This window comes from Prionailurus bengalensis, chromosome D1 (assembly GCF_016509475.1).
Source record: "Prionailurus bengalensis isolate Pbe53 chromosome D1, Fcat_Pben_1.1_paternal_pri, whole genome shotgun sequence".
Classification (NCBI taxonomy): domain Eukaryota; kingdom Metazoa; phylum Chordata; class Mammalia; order Carnivora; family Felidae; genus Prionailurus; species Prionailurus bengalensis.
In genome coordinates this window covers 67,771,410-67,790,933 of record NC_057346.1, presented here as the reverse complement: position 1 = coordinate 67,790,933, position 19,524 = coordinate 67,771,410, and the positions used below count along the sequence as shown (strand labels likewise).

The 19,524-nt window shown below is 38.0% G+C and overlaps 1 protein-coding gene across 1 annotated transcript in view; it reads right to left on the bottom strand.

Annotated features, from left to right (window-relative positions):
• CTR9 (CTR9 homolog, Paf1/RNA polymerase II complex component) overlaps positions 1-17,674 on the bottom strand; it is a 29,024-nt gene extending 11,350 nt beyond the window's left edge. The window contains exons 1-15 of the mRNA XM_043580662.1: positions 16,900-17,674; positions 15,533-15,631; positions 13,281-13,520; positions 12,645-12,762; positions 11,750-11,839; positions 9,285-9,433; positions 7,278-7,385; positions 3,485-3,592; positions 3,105-3,341; positions 2,782-2,871; positions 2,540-2,668; positions 2,249-2,432; positions 1,000-1,088; positions 321-506; positions 125-212 (exon numbers count right to left, since the gene is read on the bottom strand). Coding sequence (XP_043436597.1) covers positions 125-212; positions 321-506; positions 1,000-1,088; positions 2,249-2,432; positions 2,540-2,668; positions 2,782-2,871; positions 3,105-3,341; positions 3,485-3,592; positions 7,278-7,385; positions 9,285-9,433; positions 11,750-11,839; positions 12,645-12,762; positions 13,281-13,520; positions 15,533-15,631; positions 16,900-16,944 — 1,960 coding nt within the window. The 5' untranslated portion in view covers positions 16,945-17,674. The remainder of the gene's footprint in view (positions 1-124; positions 213-320; positions 507-999; positions 1,089-2,248; positions 2,433-2,539; positions 2,669-2,781; positions 2,872-3,104; positions 3,342-3,484; positions 3,593-7,277; positions 7,386-9,284; positions 9,434-11,749; positions 11,840-12,644; positions 12,763-13,280; positions 13,521-15,532; positions 15,632-16,899) is intronic.
• Between the last annotated feature and the right edge of the window lie 1,850 nt (positions 17,675-19,524).

Sequence of the window (19,524 nt, the reverse complement as noted above, 5' to 3'; positions counted from 1 at the left end):
CACTAAAAGCCCTATTTTAATACAACTTCATTTATTACATTTAGGGAGAAATTACGATCTACAAACATTCCTCTGAAAGCATTCATTTCACAAATCACTACAGATGCCCGTGTCTTATAATCACCTATGCCATTAGCAGCATACAGATTCTTTGCGTCATTTCTGAGCACTTGTTTGTAGATGGCCAGGGCACGATCTTGGTGACGCTTTTCCTATAAAAAGAAACATACATTATAAAACAAAATTCAAACAGGAATCAAGTGTCAGTTTTGTTTTAAAGATACAAAAAGAAAAAAAAATAAGGGACAAAAAGAAATTACCTTTTCTCGATCTCGGGTGGGCTGATGCAAAGTCTGGAGCCAGACGTTGCCAAGGGCCAGCATAGAGTAAGTGTCACTCTGTGTAGATGGTTGTTTTAATATTCTCTCAAACTTCTTCTGTCCCGGACCCCATTCTTGTTTTGCTAAATGAAGATTGCCAATCAAAGACCAAGCATCTGGATGGTCCTGAAACACACATATAAAAAGAAACAAAATCTGTAATTTGGATTCAGAGATATTAATCACCTTTCCACAATAGCTGATTACCAAAGAGGTTTACAAGCCACATTTACAAATTGAGAGTGGGGATGGATTAATGAATTGTAAAATCACTTTAGCATGTAGTTATCAGCATAAGAAATGCAACAGAATGGAATATAGATGGAATGGAATATAGAATAATGCCAGTGTACTGCACATGGCAACGGTACATAAAGATTTGCAAAACCTTCATTTTAGTTGTTGTATACACACGTGTGTATACTCAACTATGATGTAAAATCTATTTCTGTGGCTAACAATCAAAAAGTTTACATAACTTCTACACTATAGTATCTTCAACAAGTAAATAAAATAGGATGATGTCAAGATATTAGAGAAATGATAGCCATTAAAATGAAAATCTAGGGAGAAAAGGTGAAATAGTTGTTTTTCAAACCTAAGAGTTAATATGACCAACCTGATTAATCTGAAGAGCTTCCTTAAACCAATCTGAAGCCTCATAAAAATTTCCTTTATCTCTAGCCATGGCTCCAAGGCGCAGATAGCCTAAAAATATACATTTAAAAGTTTTTACGTTTAAAATATTATCTATAAAAGACCATAATTTTAAAGCCATACTTTTGAAATGATTGATTTCTGTTAATACATTCACACAATGAACAGAAAAATCCCATAGGTAAAAAAAATTGAGCACCAATAAAACTAATTAATAATCTCACAAGTTAAAGAGCAATTCTGTTCCCATCAAGTCACTGTTTGAAATCTCGGATTTATTTCTTCCACTCTATTCCAGTGTTCACATCCTGGTCCAAGCCCTTATCTCCAGCAAAGTTATTTCAAAACTCAGAGCTGTTCTGTTTCCAGTTTCTCTCTGATGCACAGTACTGTCACTTTTTCTTAAAAAGCTGCTTGTCATAGGCAAAATAGTGAAAGCATGGACTACTAGGGATTACTAGTTAGAAAACCTGGGCTCTAATTGTGGGCTTCCACTTAAAGAACAGTAAAAAGGTGCCGCACAAATGTAAGTTGTTATTTTCTCCAGAAACTAATAATGGTTTACTACTATCCATCAAACCAAATTCAGCCTGGCATTGAACTAAATCTGATTTATTTTAAATCACTTTTGTATCCATAGCAGCATGACAGGGGCCAAGTTAATAGCTCCTGATTTAACCAGAGTCAAAATATCATAGCTTTAAGTACTTTTAAGGGAAATACAGTATTGCAAATCATTTTTAATTAAAAACTGTCTGAATTTTACGTCTAGGATGTAAAAACTCAAAGTAGGACATTTTAGTAATAATTATTTTGAGGTAAAACAGTGCTTTTTCTCACTATTATAAACATTGCAAAAATACGAATACGAAATTAGAGCAGGAGCATCAGAAAAGTATATCTAGCACCAAACATGCCAAGGAATTGTTCAAAGTCTAATAAAGGTAGCTGGCACACTGAAGATCGCCTACTTTATGAAATATGGTTCAACTCATTTTTAGTTGTTTCTTTTAGTTTCTAGCATAAATTTAAGTGAAGCTGCATCTTTTTTATTTTTTTAAGGCCACAAATTTGCCTTGAAGAAAAGGCGACATGATAACCTTCATATTTTTTTACTATTGGTTCTAAGAAAGATTTTTTTTTTTTTCAGGCTAAATTTTTGCTGCTGTTGTGGGAATTTTAATTCATAAAAAAAAGTTTACAATTCTTACAGTCAACATAATTAGGATGTTCCCGCAAGATGTTTTTATATAGTTTTTCAGCTTCGTGGAATTCACACATTGCCTCATACAGCCTGGCTAAATTGTACGATGTTGTAACAGAAATGGCATTATAATAATGTTCATCATGCTCAGCTTCTGCCTTTGCACGATCCAATGATGCCAAAAAATATTTCTATGAAAAAAAAAGAAAATTACATTGTTAAGACTTAGTTGGTACATCTAAAAAGGTGTGCATTCCACCTGACAGTATGTAAGAAGTGAATATTTCTATTTTCCTACCTTTGCCTCCCCTAGATTTCCAAGTCTAAAATGGAGGGCACCCACATTATTCAGAATCTCTGGCGGGACATCGGCCTGCACTTTCTCCTGAAGGATCCGTGTAGCTGTTCCATAGGCTGAAAGGGCACCCTGTATTTTCATGGTGGAGAGAATTCGGTGTAAGTGAAAACGAAAGGGAGAAACACTATACCACGCTTTCAAAAAACACATTATGTAGGAGACAAAAAGCACTGCTAAAATACCTGTATATCAGTCTGTTCTAAGATTTGCGCCAATTCAATCCAAGCTTCAACGTCATCAGGATACTGTTCTGTGACCTTCTTCAAATGGCCCTGGGATAAAAGAGATCATTAAGCTAAAGCAGGCTTAATTAAGCAACTACAGGCTGTCAAAGTAAAAAGTGGTAGCTACTCTACCTTGTTTAATACGTCAACTGTTCGTTATTTTCAACTGGAACAAGCTCGGCTAACAAAACTGCTTCCATCATATCTCTACTAGCAATAACAAGAATGAGGAATGACAGTCTAGTGATAATGGAGAATAGCTAAGATTTTTTAAAATGTACCTTAGCGATATCTCGTTTTTCTTGATCTTCTGAGGCAGCATATAGAGAGCCAAGAATTTTCATAGTTTCATAATTATTAGGATAAGCTTTCAAAACTTTCTCAAAGCACTGAGATGCATTTTCTTTGTCACCTCGATATATATACATTTGTCCCAAGCCAAAAAATGGCAGCACAAAAGAGGATGAGGCAAATTGTGTGGCTTGATAGTAGTACTGGAAAGCTTGGTCATAATCTTCCTAAAAAATGAAAATAAAACAAGACCAACAGTATGTACGAAAGATTCTCTGCCTTCTTTTTAATGTACAAAAGTTTTGAAAAGACTTGAAAAACTATAAAACAAAAGAATTAGCTATTTGGAGAAGGTTGGAAATGACCTTACCTGAACGTGGAATGATCTAGCCAGCTGATAGCAACTTTCTGCTTGCATAGCCTCCACTTCTGTATTATGGAATGCATGGAGAGCCAAGTGCTGGACTTTACTATAATCCTGAACAAGGAGATCCAGAAACCAAATGAGTAAATTCAAACAACTCAAACAGTCTCAATCATAAGGCTTCCTCAAATTTCATTTTTAAAATGTGTTCACTGAATGAACAATAACAGCACAATACCTAGAATTACAAATCATTTTTCTCATTCCCCTTGCTGATAACTTCAGGGAAGATGGGAACTAACATTATTTACCCAGAACTTAATATCTACCCATTATATCTCTTACTTCATTTAATCCTGCAACAATCCTTTGAGGTATCCGCCGTATTTTTGTGATGAGAAACCCTGAGAGGTCAAGTCCCTTATTACTAGTAAAGGGAACAATTACAATTTATTGAGAACTATTATATACCAAGCACTGTGGTAGGTATGATATTTACATTAGTTCTAGGCTCAGTCAAAAATCTTGCAAAGATTGTCATTATTATCATTTTATTGATGGGGAAATGGAGGCTTAAAGAAATAAAGTGTATTGTGGAAAAGCTAGAATCTGAATACAATTTTTTTTTTTCCCGACACCAAAGAAATGTTCTAACACATGAGGGTAGCAAGCTTAAGTGACCAGATTTGAATTCAGCTCTATTTGAATACATGGGTCATGACTTTCCCACGGGTCATGACTTAAATTTGGATTACCGAGCTAATCTCCTGAGAATCTCAAAGTCAGAGTTTATACATCAGGGATAGGAAACAACTTTCTGGTTTTAATAAGGATATGTTTTACCCATTTGGCTATAAGTCTGGTCTGGAGAGCCTCTGTTTGGTCAATGGACAGTTTCAACTTTTTTTTTTTTAATATTAGGAATAATAATGTAATTGTAGTTTTAACAGCAACTCTTTCCCATTAGATAAGTATTTAATATGCACATTACATTTAATTCTAAATGCCACTCCTCAAATCCTATAAAGTAGGTATTTATTACTGTTTTACAAGTAAGGAAATTTAAGTTTAGGGAAATTATCTGCTCAAAGTAACATAACTATATAGTGGTGATACCTGAATTTGAACTAAATAATTCAAACTCTACACTCTGAATTATTTTGCACAGCCTTTTAGCTAAATTTATATATTGGTCCCTGGGATGAGGGTAAAGGTCAAATGTTGGGTTTGGAATATACTTTTTCTATTTTTGTTACTCCTTGACTCATGACATATCTCTTAGGGAATAAAATGATTCTACTTTGAAATTCAACATAAAAAGTATTGAAGATTACATTCCAATTTAAAGTCCTCATTCACATCTCTTTGATTTCCCCTCATGCCCCAATTTTTGTCCTTAATCCACTCTGCATTCTAGCTGCTTCTCTTTCCAATCAAACAACCAAGCTCAGTTCTCAGTTCTTTCTGGAGGTCTGTGGTAATTGCTCCAGGAGTCACCATGGCTCCTCCCATTTCTAAACCTACTTTACTAGTTAATTACTGAGTGTCTGGGATATTAATTAATAATACCTTTCCCCCCATCTGGTTAAATGATTCCTCTACAGGGGAGGCAATGCAGTGTAGTGGGCAGAGAATTGAAATACTACATCTCAACTGTACTATTTGCTAGATGAGTGAATTCTGGCAAGTGGTCTTACTTAACTTTCTTTTTAAAAAAATTTTTTTAACGTTTATTCATTTTTGAGAGACAGAGAGAGACAGAGTGCGAGCGGGGGAGGGCAGAGAGAGAGAGGGAGACACAGAATCCAAAGCAGGCTCCAGGCTTTGAGCTGTCAGCACAGAGCCCGACAGAGGGAGCTCGAACTCACAAACTGCTAGATCATGACTTGAGCTGAAGTCAGACACTTAACCGAATGAACCACCCAGGTGTCCCCCAAATTTAAAATGGAATCCTTTTCATTTGGTTCAAGAATGCTGTCCTAACAGCTGTGAGCAATGACTATTAAACATATATTCAAATATTTAGGATTATCAGTCCTTTGTTTTTTTTCAGTAAAAACCAAACTTACTGTAACTGTTTTATCTGAAACAGTAACACTTTAAGTACTTATAAGATACATTTCCGGGGCACCTGGGTGGCACAGTCGGTTGAGCGTCCGACTTCAGCCAGGTCACGATCTCGCGGTCCGTGAGTTCGAGCCCCGCATCGGGCTCTGGGCTGATGGCTCAGAGCCTGGAGCCTGTTTCCGATTCTGTGTCTCCCTCTCTCTGCCCCTCCCCCGTTCATGCTCTGTCTCTCTCTGTCCCAAAAATAAATAAACATTGGAAAAAAAAAAATTTTTTTTAAAAAGATACATTTCCATCTTCTCCCTAAATAATTGCCTTTTCATACTATAAAAGTTACAGCATAAAGCTTAAATAATTAATTCATTATGAACAGCAAGTATGCTTTCTATAGACAGAGGAAGTACAGCATTATGGTTAATAGTTGTATGACCTTAGGCTATAACCTCTGCCTCAATTATTCATCCACAAAATGGGGATAATATTAACTATCTCATAGGAATGTTGTGACTATTATACAAATTCATGGAATGCATTTTTTGAAAAATCTTATTTAAGTAATCTATACACCCCACGTGGGGCTCACACTCACAACCCTGAGATCAAGAGTCACACGTTCTTCTGACTGAGCCAGCCAGGTACTCCCACAGAATGCATATTTAATAGTACTTGGGGGGTACCTGCATGGCTCAGTTGGCTAAGTGTCTAATTCTTGATTTTGGCTCAGGTCATGATCTCACAGTTCATAACATTGAGCCCCATATTGGGCTCTGTGCTGACAGGGTAGACACTACTTGGGATTCAATCTCTCTCTCAAAATAAATAAACATTTAAAAAAGATAACAGTACTTGCATATTAGTGGCAATAATCATGGTGATATAGTATCTATTATTAATAAGGATTAATACAGTTTAGTGAACTTTTACCTAACTTGCTATTTAGTTTAAAGTTCTTAGTACAGTTTAGTACCTGGTTTCCATATGGCAGATAAAACTTTCATATTTACTGTATAATAACTTTGCCAATGAAATACCGAATTTTAACATTCAAAAAAATCTAAAATACCATTGCTTCTACAGAATTAGTGGCAACTTTAAAAAATACATCTTGATCAATATGCAAAAACAAACAAAAACTTCAATGACTCATTGGTTGCCTAGAGAAGTATGTCCAAGCACCTTATATCACACCAGTGTCCCACCATCTGGATCCAATGCATTGTCTATCATGAGCCCACCATATGCCATGCTTTTACTAAACTACTGAGAATATTTCATAGATCTGTACCTTTCCCTTTTCAACTACCTAAAGATCTCCTCCTAAAAACCCAGTTCAAGGGCTTTTCCTTCTTGGTGAAAACCTCCTTAACCACTTGATCACTTCCTCTTTCGTTTTTCTACCACAGCAGGGTAGAGACCTTTATTTCTATATTTACATTTGTTTACATGTCTGCATTTTCTATGAAACTGAACTCCTGAGTACAGAAACTCTATCTTACTGGTCTCCACATCCCTATCACAGTGTTAGGTATAGTATAAAGGGTCAATAAATATAAAATGAGTGAATGAATGAACAAACATACCCACCCCCAATTAACTAATACAAACTCTAATTTGAAAAAACCTGAGATTTTTAATTTTTTTTTCCAAGTTAAAAAGTAGAGTATCAACTGCAGAACAGAAAAACAAATCAGGATTTAAAAGCAAACAACTTTAATAAATTGAGTTCTCTTACCTTTTTGAAGAAAAAGTGATTTGCCAAATGGTTCAATACCATGGGGTTGCTAGGATCAATAGTATAGGCTCTGGAAAGAAGCTGGACACCATTTTTGATGGAATCAGCCTAAAAGAAAAATGATGACAACAGGGCCATTATTTAATCAGCATTTTTTTTTTGAAATTTAAATTTTTTTAATGTTTATTTATTTTTGACAGAGAGAGAGACAGAGCATGAGTTGGGGAGAGGCAGATAGAGAGGGAGACACAGAATCTGAAGCAGGCTCCAGGCTCTGAGCTGTCAGCACAGAGCCCAACGCAGTGCTTGAACTCAAGGACCTCGAGATCATGACCTGAGCCAAAGTCAGACGCTCAACTGACTGAGCCACCCAGGCACTCCTAGCATCTCTGAAATTTAAGAGAGCAAGCTGAGGACGAGGCGTTTTGGAGGTGGATTCCTTCATTTAAACCAGAGGGATCAGGGCGCCTGGCTGGCTCAGTTGTTAAGTATCTGACTCTGCCTCAGGTCAGGACCTCATGGTTCGTTTAATCAGCATTTTTTGAAAATTTTCCTTATAGTCTGAAAAATAGGTTATATAAATCTAAGTTCAGACACCAAACATAGCTCTTATTTAGTTAACATTCAGCAGGGATAAAAAAAATTTCAAATACTGAGTTAAATTGTTAGAACCTCCCTCACAAAAAGCCCCCTTCTAGTTTTATAGATTTTAGCTGTCTTCTTGGTGTGGCAGATGTTTGTGGATTACCCAACAGCTTGTACACCCTTCTTACCCTGTTAACAGAGGCCAGACTTTACAGCCTGTGGAGATTTTTTAATTTCAGGAAGGAAAGTTCCCTTTTCCTCTTTGCAAACCTCAGGGGATGAATGATGACTGATCTAAAACAGTTAACATAATCTATTTCCCTTCTCTGGGGATTGGCCCAGGCACTTCTAAACTGGAGGTAATGTCATTTTTTTCATTATCACAACAGGGTGGATGTGCTGGCATGTAGTGGGCAGAAGTCAGGGATTCTGATCAGCCTACCAACGGGTAGGATAATTTCCCATGACAAAAAACTATCTAGCCCCATATGTCAATAGTGCTGAGAAACCCTGATAACCCTGTCTAGACAATTATACACAAGGGGAAGCATGATGGAGACAGAACTGCTCTAACAGAAAGCCGTTTATCCTTTCCCTTTCCTCCCTCCATCAGGCTGATGAAATGATGAGATGCCTGGAGATGCAGCAGCTATCTTGCAACTGTGAGGTGACAGACACGAGAAGGAAAATCCACATACTAAGGACAGAAAGATGTAAAATTTTGGGTTTAATGATACTGAGGTGCCAAATCCAAGACCTTAGATAGCTGGTTTAGTGGATGATAAAACCCCTCATGTTTAAGTCACTGTAGTATGCTTTTTGTTACTTGCAATTGAAAGCATGCCAAACTGATATACAACCTACCAATTCCTCACCTGAAATTCTGAAATCCAAAAACTTCTTAAAACACAAGCTGTTTTGTAATCTTGGAGTAAGCTCACTTGGTGGCAAAACTTTACCTGAATTGTGAGGTTACCCTATTAGTGTGAACAGTCACTCACTCTGACACAGAACTACATGTTTGCATTTGGGGTGGTGTCCTAATAACTGGGTATTATATATTATGCAGTCCAGGCATCATATTATAGTTCTATTACATGAAATCTTCTTATTAAATGTTTATTTACTTAATTTGAGAGAGAAAGGGGGGATGGAAGAACAGAAAGAAGAGACAGAGTATCCCAAGCAGGCTCCACACCATCAGCACAAAGCCTAATAATGCAGAGCTTGAACTCACAAACTGTGAGATCATGACTTGAGCCAAAACCAAGCACCACATGCTTAACCAACTGAACCACCCAGGCATCCCAATAACCTATTACCTGCAGTCTTGACCTCTAAAACACTTTGGCCTCAAGAATTTTAGATAAGGAACAGTAAGTCTGACAAATCAGTCAGGAAATTTTTTTTTCACTCACATACCTCTTTATTGTTGAGTTCTAGTACAGCCAGTCCAACCAATGCTCCCACACATTTGGAGTTGAGTTCCAGGGCTCTGCTGAATGCCAGACGAGCTTTTTCCAGTTTGTTAAGTTTCACAAAGCAATGGCCCATTCCTAAACGAACTTCCGCTAAAAAAACAGTCATTCAGTCTGTCAAACTAGGACATTTTTAGGGTTCAAATTAAACAAAATACTTAAACATTGAGTCTCAAAATCCTGAAATTAACCTCAGTATATTTACACTACAAAATCTTTTGGTAGACCACAAACTTGCTTTTAGTGGATAGTATACCATACTGCTCTCCTCCTTTCTCATCATAAACAGAACACCTACAATACTGGTACTTCTCTTGTCTTCCAACACTCCTGGTTACACTCTACCTTCAGTGTCTTAATTTTTGAAGAGAAATTTTTAAACAGAGAGCAAAAAGCTTCAGTAAGGTCTTCAATATCGTGCCTGACTACATGCACATACTGTCATTCTCTTCAGAGCTATGCTTATACATGCTCCCCAATTTTAAGGCCATGCCAAAACTCCACCATGTTCCCATGAAGGGTCAACCTCTCCACTGGTTGGTCATGAGATCTCACCCCTTCTCATTTATTTAAGGACACTGCTTCAGCAACCCTCTCCTCTTTTTCCTGCATTATCAAATTTTCTATATCAGATCATTCTCATCCATATACATTCTCCCATCTTAAAAAGATCTTCTCTTGATTCCATTTTCCTTTCCAATTGTCAACCCACTCCTATTCTTCCCCTGAGAACAAAACTCCTTGACATATCTATCTACAGGTGTGTGCTGCCTCTAATAACTTTCCTTTTCCATTATCTTCTTAAATGCATTCCAACAAGGATCTCACCCCCACCATTCCAGTAAAACTGCTTTTATCAAGGTCACTAATGCTTAGTATGCTGCTGAATTCAATGATTGATTCTCAGTCCCTACTTTACTTGACCTAACAATAGAATGTGATACTGTCTGATGTCTTGTCCTGGAAACATTTTACACTGGATTTCAAGGACACTGCACTTACTCTCTTTTCCTCCTACATCTGGCTGCTCCTTCTCAGGCTCCTTTGCTGCATCTTCCTCATTTCCCTAACCTCTACAATGCCAGAATGCCCTAGAACTCCATCTTTGGGCCTCTTTTCTACCTACACTCACTCCCCTGGCGACCTCATAGTTTCATAGCTTTATACACCACCTATATGTTGATGACTTCCAAATTAATGACTTCAGCTCAGACCTCTTTCCTGAACTACAGCCCTCCTGACCTCTCCAGTTGTACATCTAAAAGGTATTTTAAAATGTTCATGTTGAAAAATAATTCTTCTTGAACTATTTTCCAGATATACTAAAATGTAACTCTACTCTTACAGTCGCTTATGCAAAAGAGTTACCTTTGATCCCTCCTTTGGCCCATACATCACACCTACTCTGTCAGTTGCTCATATATCACATCTACTCTGTCAGTTCGTCCTTCAAAGTATACATAGAATCTGATCACTTATACCTCCACTACTGCCACCCTAGTGCAAGCCATAATCATCTCTGACCCACATGACTGCACCAGCTTTCTGCCTGGTCTCCCTACTTCTATCTTTGCCCCCCTGCCCCACTCTAGTCTCAGCCCAGAAGCTCAAAATGATCCTTTCAATATGAGTCAGATCATGTTACTTACTCCTTTGCCCAAAGCCCTCCAATGGCTTCCTATGTCTGTCAGAGTAAAAGCTAAAGTCCTTATACTAATCTATTATGCCTTACATGACTGGTCCTTGGTTATATCTTTGACTCAGTTCTTACTACTTTTCCTCCTCATTTTCCCTCTTGATTCCAGACACACTAGCTTCCTCACTGTTCTTGAAACCTGCGAGGCCCACTCTTTCCTCAGAGCCTTTGTACCTCCTATTCCCCCTCTCTGGGAATAATCTTCTCCCATTTAATCTACATGCTTATTATTTTAAGGTTTTTACTCAAATGTTACTGTTTCACTGACATATTTTCCTGATTTTTTCTAAGCAAACCCCCAGTTCTTCTCATATACCTTTTCTGCTTTACTTTCCTTTTACCACTATCTTGCATAGTTTATATTTTACTCATTTTATCTTCTCCACTGGAAAATGAATTCCATGGGGGCAAGGATTTTTGTCTCTTTGGTTCATTGCTGCATTCCTTGGGTCTAGAACAATGCCTGGCACATAGTTGATTCTCAATAAGATTTGCTAAATCACTGATTTTCAATAGAAAAATAGTGTAAGAACAGAAAGATTATAAGATGATCTGCTATTCAGCTTTTGGATCAAACATAACATTTTTTAAAAATTTCAATTCTTTCAACAACCCTATAGCATCTTTCCACAACTAACTTCATAGGCAACTGTCAAATCCTCAATATTTTCACTTGGATCATACACAGATTAGACTTAAAGTTTTTCTCTTACCTGGACATCCTGGGTTAGTACGCAATGCTTTCTTATAGTAAGCAAGAGCTCCTCTGTAATCCTTCTTGTTGAATGAAATGCAAGCTTTCCCTAAATGATTTTTAAAGATAAACATGAGTTGTTTAAAAAACACAAGTCTCATACACTCTACATGAACTCACCTAAATCAAATACATCTCTGAATAAGAAATACTTGAATATGGTAAAAATGATTTCATATCAAAACCTGTTTTCCATAAGAATATATTAATGTATGCTTATAAATAAAAGTCATATTAAATATTATAAAACAATAAGTAAAAGAGCTGACCGTTATCCAAATAGAAATTGCTTATTTACTCTTTAGAAGTGGATTACAGATTATTCTGAACTGGTATAGCTTCTATTTATGTAGCTTAAAAAGAAACAATGATCATAGATCACTGTAGATCTTATTTATTTACGTATTTATTTATTTACGTGACAAGGAGGGCACAAATGAACAAGGTATGGAGGGGGAGAAGGAGAGAGGGAAAGAGGGAGGGAGGGAGACAGAGGGAGACAGAGGGAGACAGAGAGAGAGAGAGGGAGAGAGAGAGAGAGAGAGAGAGAGAGAGAAGTGGGGCTTGCCCAAAGTGGGGACTGCTTTTTTTTTTTTTTTAACCCGAAGCAGGGCTCGTGTTCACCGGAAATGGGGCTTGAGCTTACTGGATGCGGGACTCAAACTCAGTAACCCACTAACTGTGAGGTCATGACCTGAGCCGCAGTCAGATGCTTAACCGACTGAGCCACCTAGGTGCCCTGCAGATGTTTTTATAAGGTAAAGCTCTTCTATGCTGCTGTCTAGGCCAAAGAAATATATTCCAGGCATATGATGAAAAACAGTTTCCTAAAATGGCTGCCAAAAATGACTTACCAAGAAGGGCTGGAATATTATTTGGAGACTGGTTGAGTACAAAATGAAACTGTGCATCAGCCTGATCCATTTTGTCACCTTCCAGTAGGCAGAAGCAGGCTCTTCCTAACAAGTGGTTCTGAAAAAGTAATACATCATCTTAGACTTGACTTTACCAAAGACTAACCATAATTTACCATGAATATACAACAATAAAATGAAAACTATATAGGAAGGAGGTGGAGTATCACACAAATTCTTCTATTGACTATAATGCGTTTGAACTACCAATAGGTAATTCTTAATTACAAATCAAGAAATTATCCAGAAATGCAAGTCGTCTGTGCCAGGAACAATGACGAAAAGAAAAGTTAGACTCCTTAAAATATGCCTGAAATTCACCTGGAGATGAAAGAATTATTGACTCAACATGTGGATAAGTTTTATGTATGCTAAATTTGCCCACATTACTTCAACAGTACAACAACCAAAGAAATTTCCATTTTAACAAGGAATTCCTTCTTTTGACTATTTATTATCAACCACGTTATTTTAAGAAAAATTCTTTCAAAAAAAAAATCTGTTGCCTATCGCACACATTTTATTTCATGTGGTATTTTTTTTCCCTTTCATAAATTCAAAGAAATCTTATTTTACCTGATCATACATAATAATTTTATCGGCCATGGTATACAACAGGGTTGCCTGTGTAATAAGATCTTTCTTATTATCCTTATTCTTTTCCTTCCGAGCCTGTTGTACATAATAGGCTGCCAATGTATCCAAGCAGGTCATCTGGTCTTTCTCATGGTCTCTATAGTCCAAATTGCCATCTATACGTGCTGCTTCCAACAACTTTACAAACTCTTCTGTTTTTCCTTGCTTGTAATATTCCAGCTAAAAGGTAAAGAATCAGATTAGGATTATTAAAGCATATGTCCATACAAAAAGATGCATACAAACATTTACAGCAGCTCTGTCTGTAATAGCCAAAAACTGGAAACAACTCGATTGTTGATCAACAGGTGAATGGATAAACAAGCAGTGGCAATCTGCTTGTGGTATAATGGCTGCTGCTCAGTAGAAAAAAGTAAAGAACTACTCATACATACTACAATGTGGATAAATCTCAAGATGATTATGCCGAGAGAAGACAGACCAAAAAGAGTACATATTGAAATGATTCCACTTGTATAAAACTCTAGAATATGCAATCTTTAGCAACAAAAGCAGATCAGGTGTAGGCTAAGCACCATGGGGGGTGGGAAAGAGTCTGGAAGAAGGTTTTAGGGAGTGATGGATATATTATTCTTGATTGTGGTAGTGATTTCACAGGGGTGAAATATGGTAAAACATCTCAAATGGCACATGTCAAATATGTGCAGTTTATTATAGGTGAATTATGCCTTAATAAAGCTGTTAAAAAAGTGATAATCACTATCAATGTTTCCAAATTACTACTTAGCTAGCAATAGTTGATTTCAAACTAAATCAGAGCCCAAGAGAAAAAGCAATAAGGAGAGGGATAGGGATACAAAATTCTAAACAGAAAACTTAGGCTCTGGTTCTAGATCTATCGAAATTATCCATGACTTTGGGCCTGCTGAATAACTTCCTTGGGCATTTGTTTCATTTATTAATACTAAAAAGAATATTCATCATTTATTAACTACTATGAGCCACAGACTGCACCAGGAGCTTTACATACTTATCTTTAATCTACACAATCTACTACGATCTAATCTACTACAATCACTCTTAAAGTGAATACTAACATCACATTATAGATGAGAAAACAGGCTCAGAAGGTAGATCATTTGTCTAAGGTCACACAGCTAGTTAGCAGCCAAGTAGGAATTTGAACAAAGGTCTCTCTGATCCCAAAGCCTACACTCTTTTCTTTGTAACATACTACAGCCCACAATGTTTCATCAATTTTACCACAGGTACCATGCTAATACTTCAATCTTCCATTTTTTCTGTAAGTGCTGTTAAAGAAGGCATTACACTACAGAAAATCTAAATTCCCTCTGGCTTTAAAAACTATGTGACAAGCATTAATGGCTTGTTCTCCACAGACTAGGAAAACGACACTTCAGAAAGGCACTATTGTCACTAAAAGCATTTCTCTGTAAATCTATATCTAAGAAATTCTTTACAGTTAAGTTTGAGCACTGGATATAAGTTCAATTCTAGATCTACTTCTACCTTCCAAGATAATATAAGATACTATGTATCTTTACATGAAAGTGACCTGTGGCACACTTGCTTTGCAAAAATGAATGCAGTATATGTTGTATTATATTACCAGAATAATCTACTAGGATGTTCTCACAAAAAGGAAACATTAGGCAGTCAGTTCTGGGGAGAGTGAAGGATGTTAGAATTTTAGGCTCTCTGAAGTGATTCTCCTGAGAATCTCCAGGAGGGTTTATGTTGTGGAAGGGATCAAAGAGGACAAAAAACAAGACTGAGATAAACTTCACCCCAAAGAGCTTTTGTGAGCGAGCCTGGAATGTAATCACTTTCTAGAGTATTTTATGGGAAATGTTTTATTGTTATGGACAACACCACTAAGTAATGTTTACATGGTGGTATCTTGTTTTTTCTCAGATTATCTACAAACCATAAGCCAGTCTTCACTGAGTAATTAAGAAATAATCAGCACAGAATACTGTTTAATGTAAATGAATTTTGCCTTTACCAACCCATACTAATTTACCAGTGGACTAGCACATCACTTGGGAAACTGGTCTTCTTGTTCTATAAATGGTAATACAATCAACTTCCACACACATGGTACAATTTACTTATCATGCTCCCAACCTGGCTATTACTGTATCTGGAAATAGAAATCATAGGTTTTTCCCAGTCAACACATAAAAAATATTTGTTACATGAACACTGACCGCCAAAGCAATCCATATGTGCAGTTGTGTGTGTTCCTGTTTCAGAATACTGATAACTTCGTCTCCCTCCGGTAACTGATCGAAGTCAAGTTCAATGACCTAAAACACAAAATGTAGGTTTTAACTTTTATTTCTTCCTTAAATTCACATTTCTTCTTTGCTGCTTTTCAGACTATACATCAATATGGATACACAGAGGGTTTGTGTTCACTTTCAATAGGGATGAGCAAAGATATGTTAAGAAATGTTTAAGGCACACATGTCAAATAGGTCATATGGTAATATTAAGATAAAAGCATAGAGAAGCCAACAAATACCGCTAGTTGTCTTCAAATCACCAGAACTATAAAATGTTCCAAAAGCTTTGCTTGCTCAAAATAACAAAACCAAACCCTGCTTAACACATAATGCAGGTAGATTGCAGAAAAGCACCCCAGACACTCTGATGCTATAGGTCTGACAACTTGAGAGGCACAATCCAGAGGCAATGCAAAGTTGAATGCCCCTGTACACATTAATCAGGGAGACAGCATTTGCGTGTCACCGACACTCCTAAAGTGGGCACAAAAATTAACAGTAGGTGAATGTTCTGGAATTAGATAATGGTTATGGTTACACAACTTTGCAAATACTACTGAAAACCAGTGGATTTGACGCTAAGTGAATTATATCTCAGTATCTTATCTCAACCCAACAGAAGTACAAATATGAGATATATATATATATATATATATATATATATATATATACACACACACATACACATTGGATATAAACATCACTGCTGAGAGCTTTACTCAGACAAGCCCCAGACTACCCATGATGAGGCGTGGGAAGGGAGAGAGGGTTAAATTCTATCTGTGCACAGTGGAGGCTATATCTCTGGGTCTCTATTTCGCTGATGGAGCCGTGTGTGGAGGACACAGTGCACCATGACAGACGCGAGTTTCTAAGGGATAAAGGGCGACTCCTATGTACTCTCTGGGAAAGATAGTTTGAGCAGCAGAGAGACCACGGTGACATCAGCGCCCACCTCTTTTATCTGAGGTGCCTTACAATTTATCGGCACTCTCACACCCCTGCGCCCGTGAATTAGGAAGAGAGCAGAGTACTGTAACAGACGAACAGGTAGGAAAGGAACTTTCAAGTACTCCTCGGGGTGGCTCCGAGGCTGCGGGGACGTGATGTTCCCAGCCTGGTAAGGTGCAGGAGCTGGGGAAGGAGGTGACTGGGATTTCGGCGGGGGATTTCGACCTGGGCTCCTGGGGGAGAAGGTGCTCTCGCTTAGGAGACGAAGTCGAGAGAAGGGGAGAGGAAGAGATCGTCCAAGTTCACGGCCCCCACCCTCCCCCATACGCGACACTTACCTCGTCAGTGTCCCGGAGGGGAATCTCGATGGAGCCCCGCGACATGATGAGATCAGAAGGCGAGCGGGCGTCTCGCCCCTCCGCTCCGCAGCCGGTACTCCTGGCTTCTGGCTCGTCCAGAGGCTAGCGGCCGCCCGGGATCAGGTCGTGACTGCCGCCCCGCGGCGCCGCCGGGGCTTCGGCTTCTCCTTCCCGTCAGCCGCTTAAACAACGAACAGCAGACGGCGTCCGGCCACTTCCGGCAGCCCCGCCCCCTGCCCCGGAAGCATTCCCCGCGGGAGGGCCTGTCGGACGGCAGGCTCAGCCTGTGTCTCTGATGTTTCCTTGACGATGTTTCCTTGACTCTGAAATGACGGCGTCGAGGTTTTCGTTAGCGTGCCAGCTCCTCGGTGGGTCTGCGGCTTCCGAATCAGACCCGCACTGGCGCGGCGTGAATAAAAGCGCCGAAGGCGTAGCCGTCCCGCCCCGTGGTGGGCGGACGACGAATGAGGCTCGAGTTCGGGGCCTGGCCACTGACTGACGTGGGACCTCCGGCCAATTCTGGCAATAGTGTCCGAGCCGGACTCCGCCTCTGTGCCCCGGAGTTGGCCGATCTTTTCTTCTGTAGATTGCCGTGAATAATTCAATCATGCATTCCTCAGCCCTGTCAGGGGCTCCTCCTTTAGCAGATATTAGGTGCAAGTCATACCTGTGCTACCTTTGTGATCAGTTTAAATGTAAATGTTCCAGTGAATTCTGTAATCATTATGACAGTTCTGTATTTTATGTGTGCGCGTGTGTGCGCGCGCGCGCGTGTTTTCGATTCTTGGAAGCATATGAGAATCTGCTGGATTTGTGATTTTAATAAAGTTGTTGAAGAATGTGATTAAACCTGTAATCTGTTTTGATTACATTATAGAATTCGATTAAATACGTTTTAATTACTGTTTTCAGTGTAGAATATGATTAATAGTCTGTAATCAATGTTTTCATTCAATCAGATAAGAATCTAAGTTTTTAAACCACGTCAATTTTGCCTCCTAAATGCCTCTCAGGTGTATCTTCTCTTCATCTCACCACCTCCATTCTAGCCCGGAACCAATATCATCATTTCGGTGCCTGGATTACTGCAGTGGTCTCCCGTTTTACCTAATACTCCATCCACTCCCCCTAAAAGCCCTAAATTCCAATCCAGCATCAGCATGTTATACACTTACCTTTTAAAAGCACCAACTCGACATTTGTATTTCCTCCTAACTCCCTCAAAAACTTTAAGTGGAAACTTTGTAAGCCTTTTAATGTGGAAACTTTGTTAAATTTGTTTTGGTTAGTTGAGTAAACTATTTCAACATTAAGGGCTGTGCTGTCCTAACATAATGCTAACTCTGTAATTAGTCATGTAATTTTAAATAAGCTAGGTGATTTACAGTTTTCTATTAGCCACACTTAAAAAGCAAAAGCAAGTAGATGAAATTGATTTTAGTGACATATTTTATTTAACCCAATATATCCAAAATATAGTTTCAACAGGTAATCAATATAAAAACTGAGATAATTTACATTTTTATACAAATCTTAGAAATCCATTATGTACTTTACACTTACATGCTTTATTCTTAATTGCTTAATTTCAATTGGAAATGGATTTCATAAAATTTAGATTTCTTAAAATTTGCAGTTGCAAAAATAGATTCACATATTTGAGTTTTTCCAAGCATGCTTAAGTTTTCCAAAAACTGAAGCAATTATCAGTTTTAAATGTTAATTAAAAATAAATGAAATTAAAAATTCAGTTCCTCAGTTGCATTAGCCATATTTCCAGCGCTCAATAGCCACATATGCTTAGTAAATACTGTTTGGGACAAAACAAGACAACATTTCCAGGAAATACTGCTTACTACATATTAATGTTTATAAAGTGAGCTTTGTACAAAAGTACACATATTGGTGAATGTTCTTCTCCATGCTCAAAACCTCCCTGGCCTTGAAGACCCTAGCAATATGTTTGAATTTGTCGTTGAGTTACTGACAACCAAAGGCATCCTAACTGATAATGCAGACATTATGACTGATTGAATAATAGGAGAATAGATTTAGATTGGGATTTGGAGGAAGGGATACTTAAGTTGTAACTGGGAAGATGAGTAAGATTTGGCTCCATAAAGGCTACAAGAGAGTGTGTACCAGACAGGGAACAGTGTGCTGGGGGAAGAGTTGGTGAACCTGAAAGAAGGCCATGTGGCTGGAAAATAGATATGGGAAGCATAACATAAGTTGAGGGCAAAGACATAAGAAGTAGCCACATCATGCCCAGATTTATCCACATAAAGCAAAATTAGCACCTTTCCCTGCTTCCAATATGAGAAAGTATGTATGTCACATACCACAGTTAAGAAAAACAAAACACTTTGTGCTCTGAGGTAAGCCAAAAAAGGACAGTGTCATACTATCTATAGTCTCCAAAGTGAATAAAACCTTTAGCCTTTCTCGCATGTTACTGATTCCCTAACAAAAATAATTTAATTGCTGACTTTTGTAATGCTGACTTTTCTAAGTCTGATGATATGCAATAATTTGGGGGAGTATGGCAAACATATGAGAAAGTTGCTTTTTCCATTATGAAGCATATAACCTTGGGGACCGTGT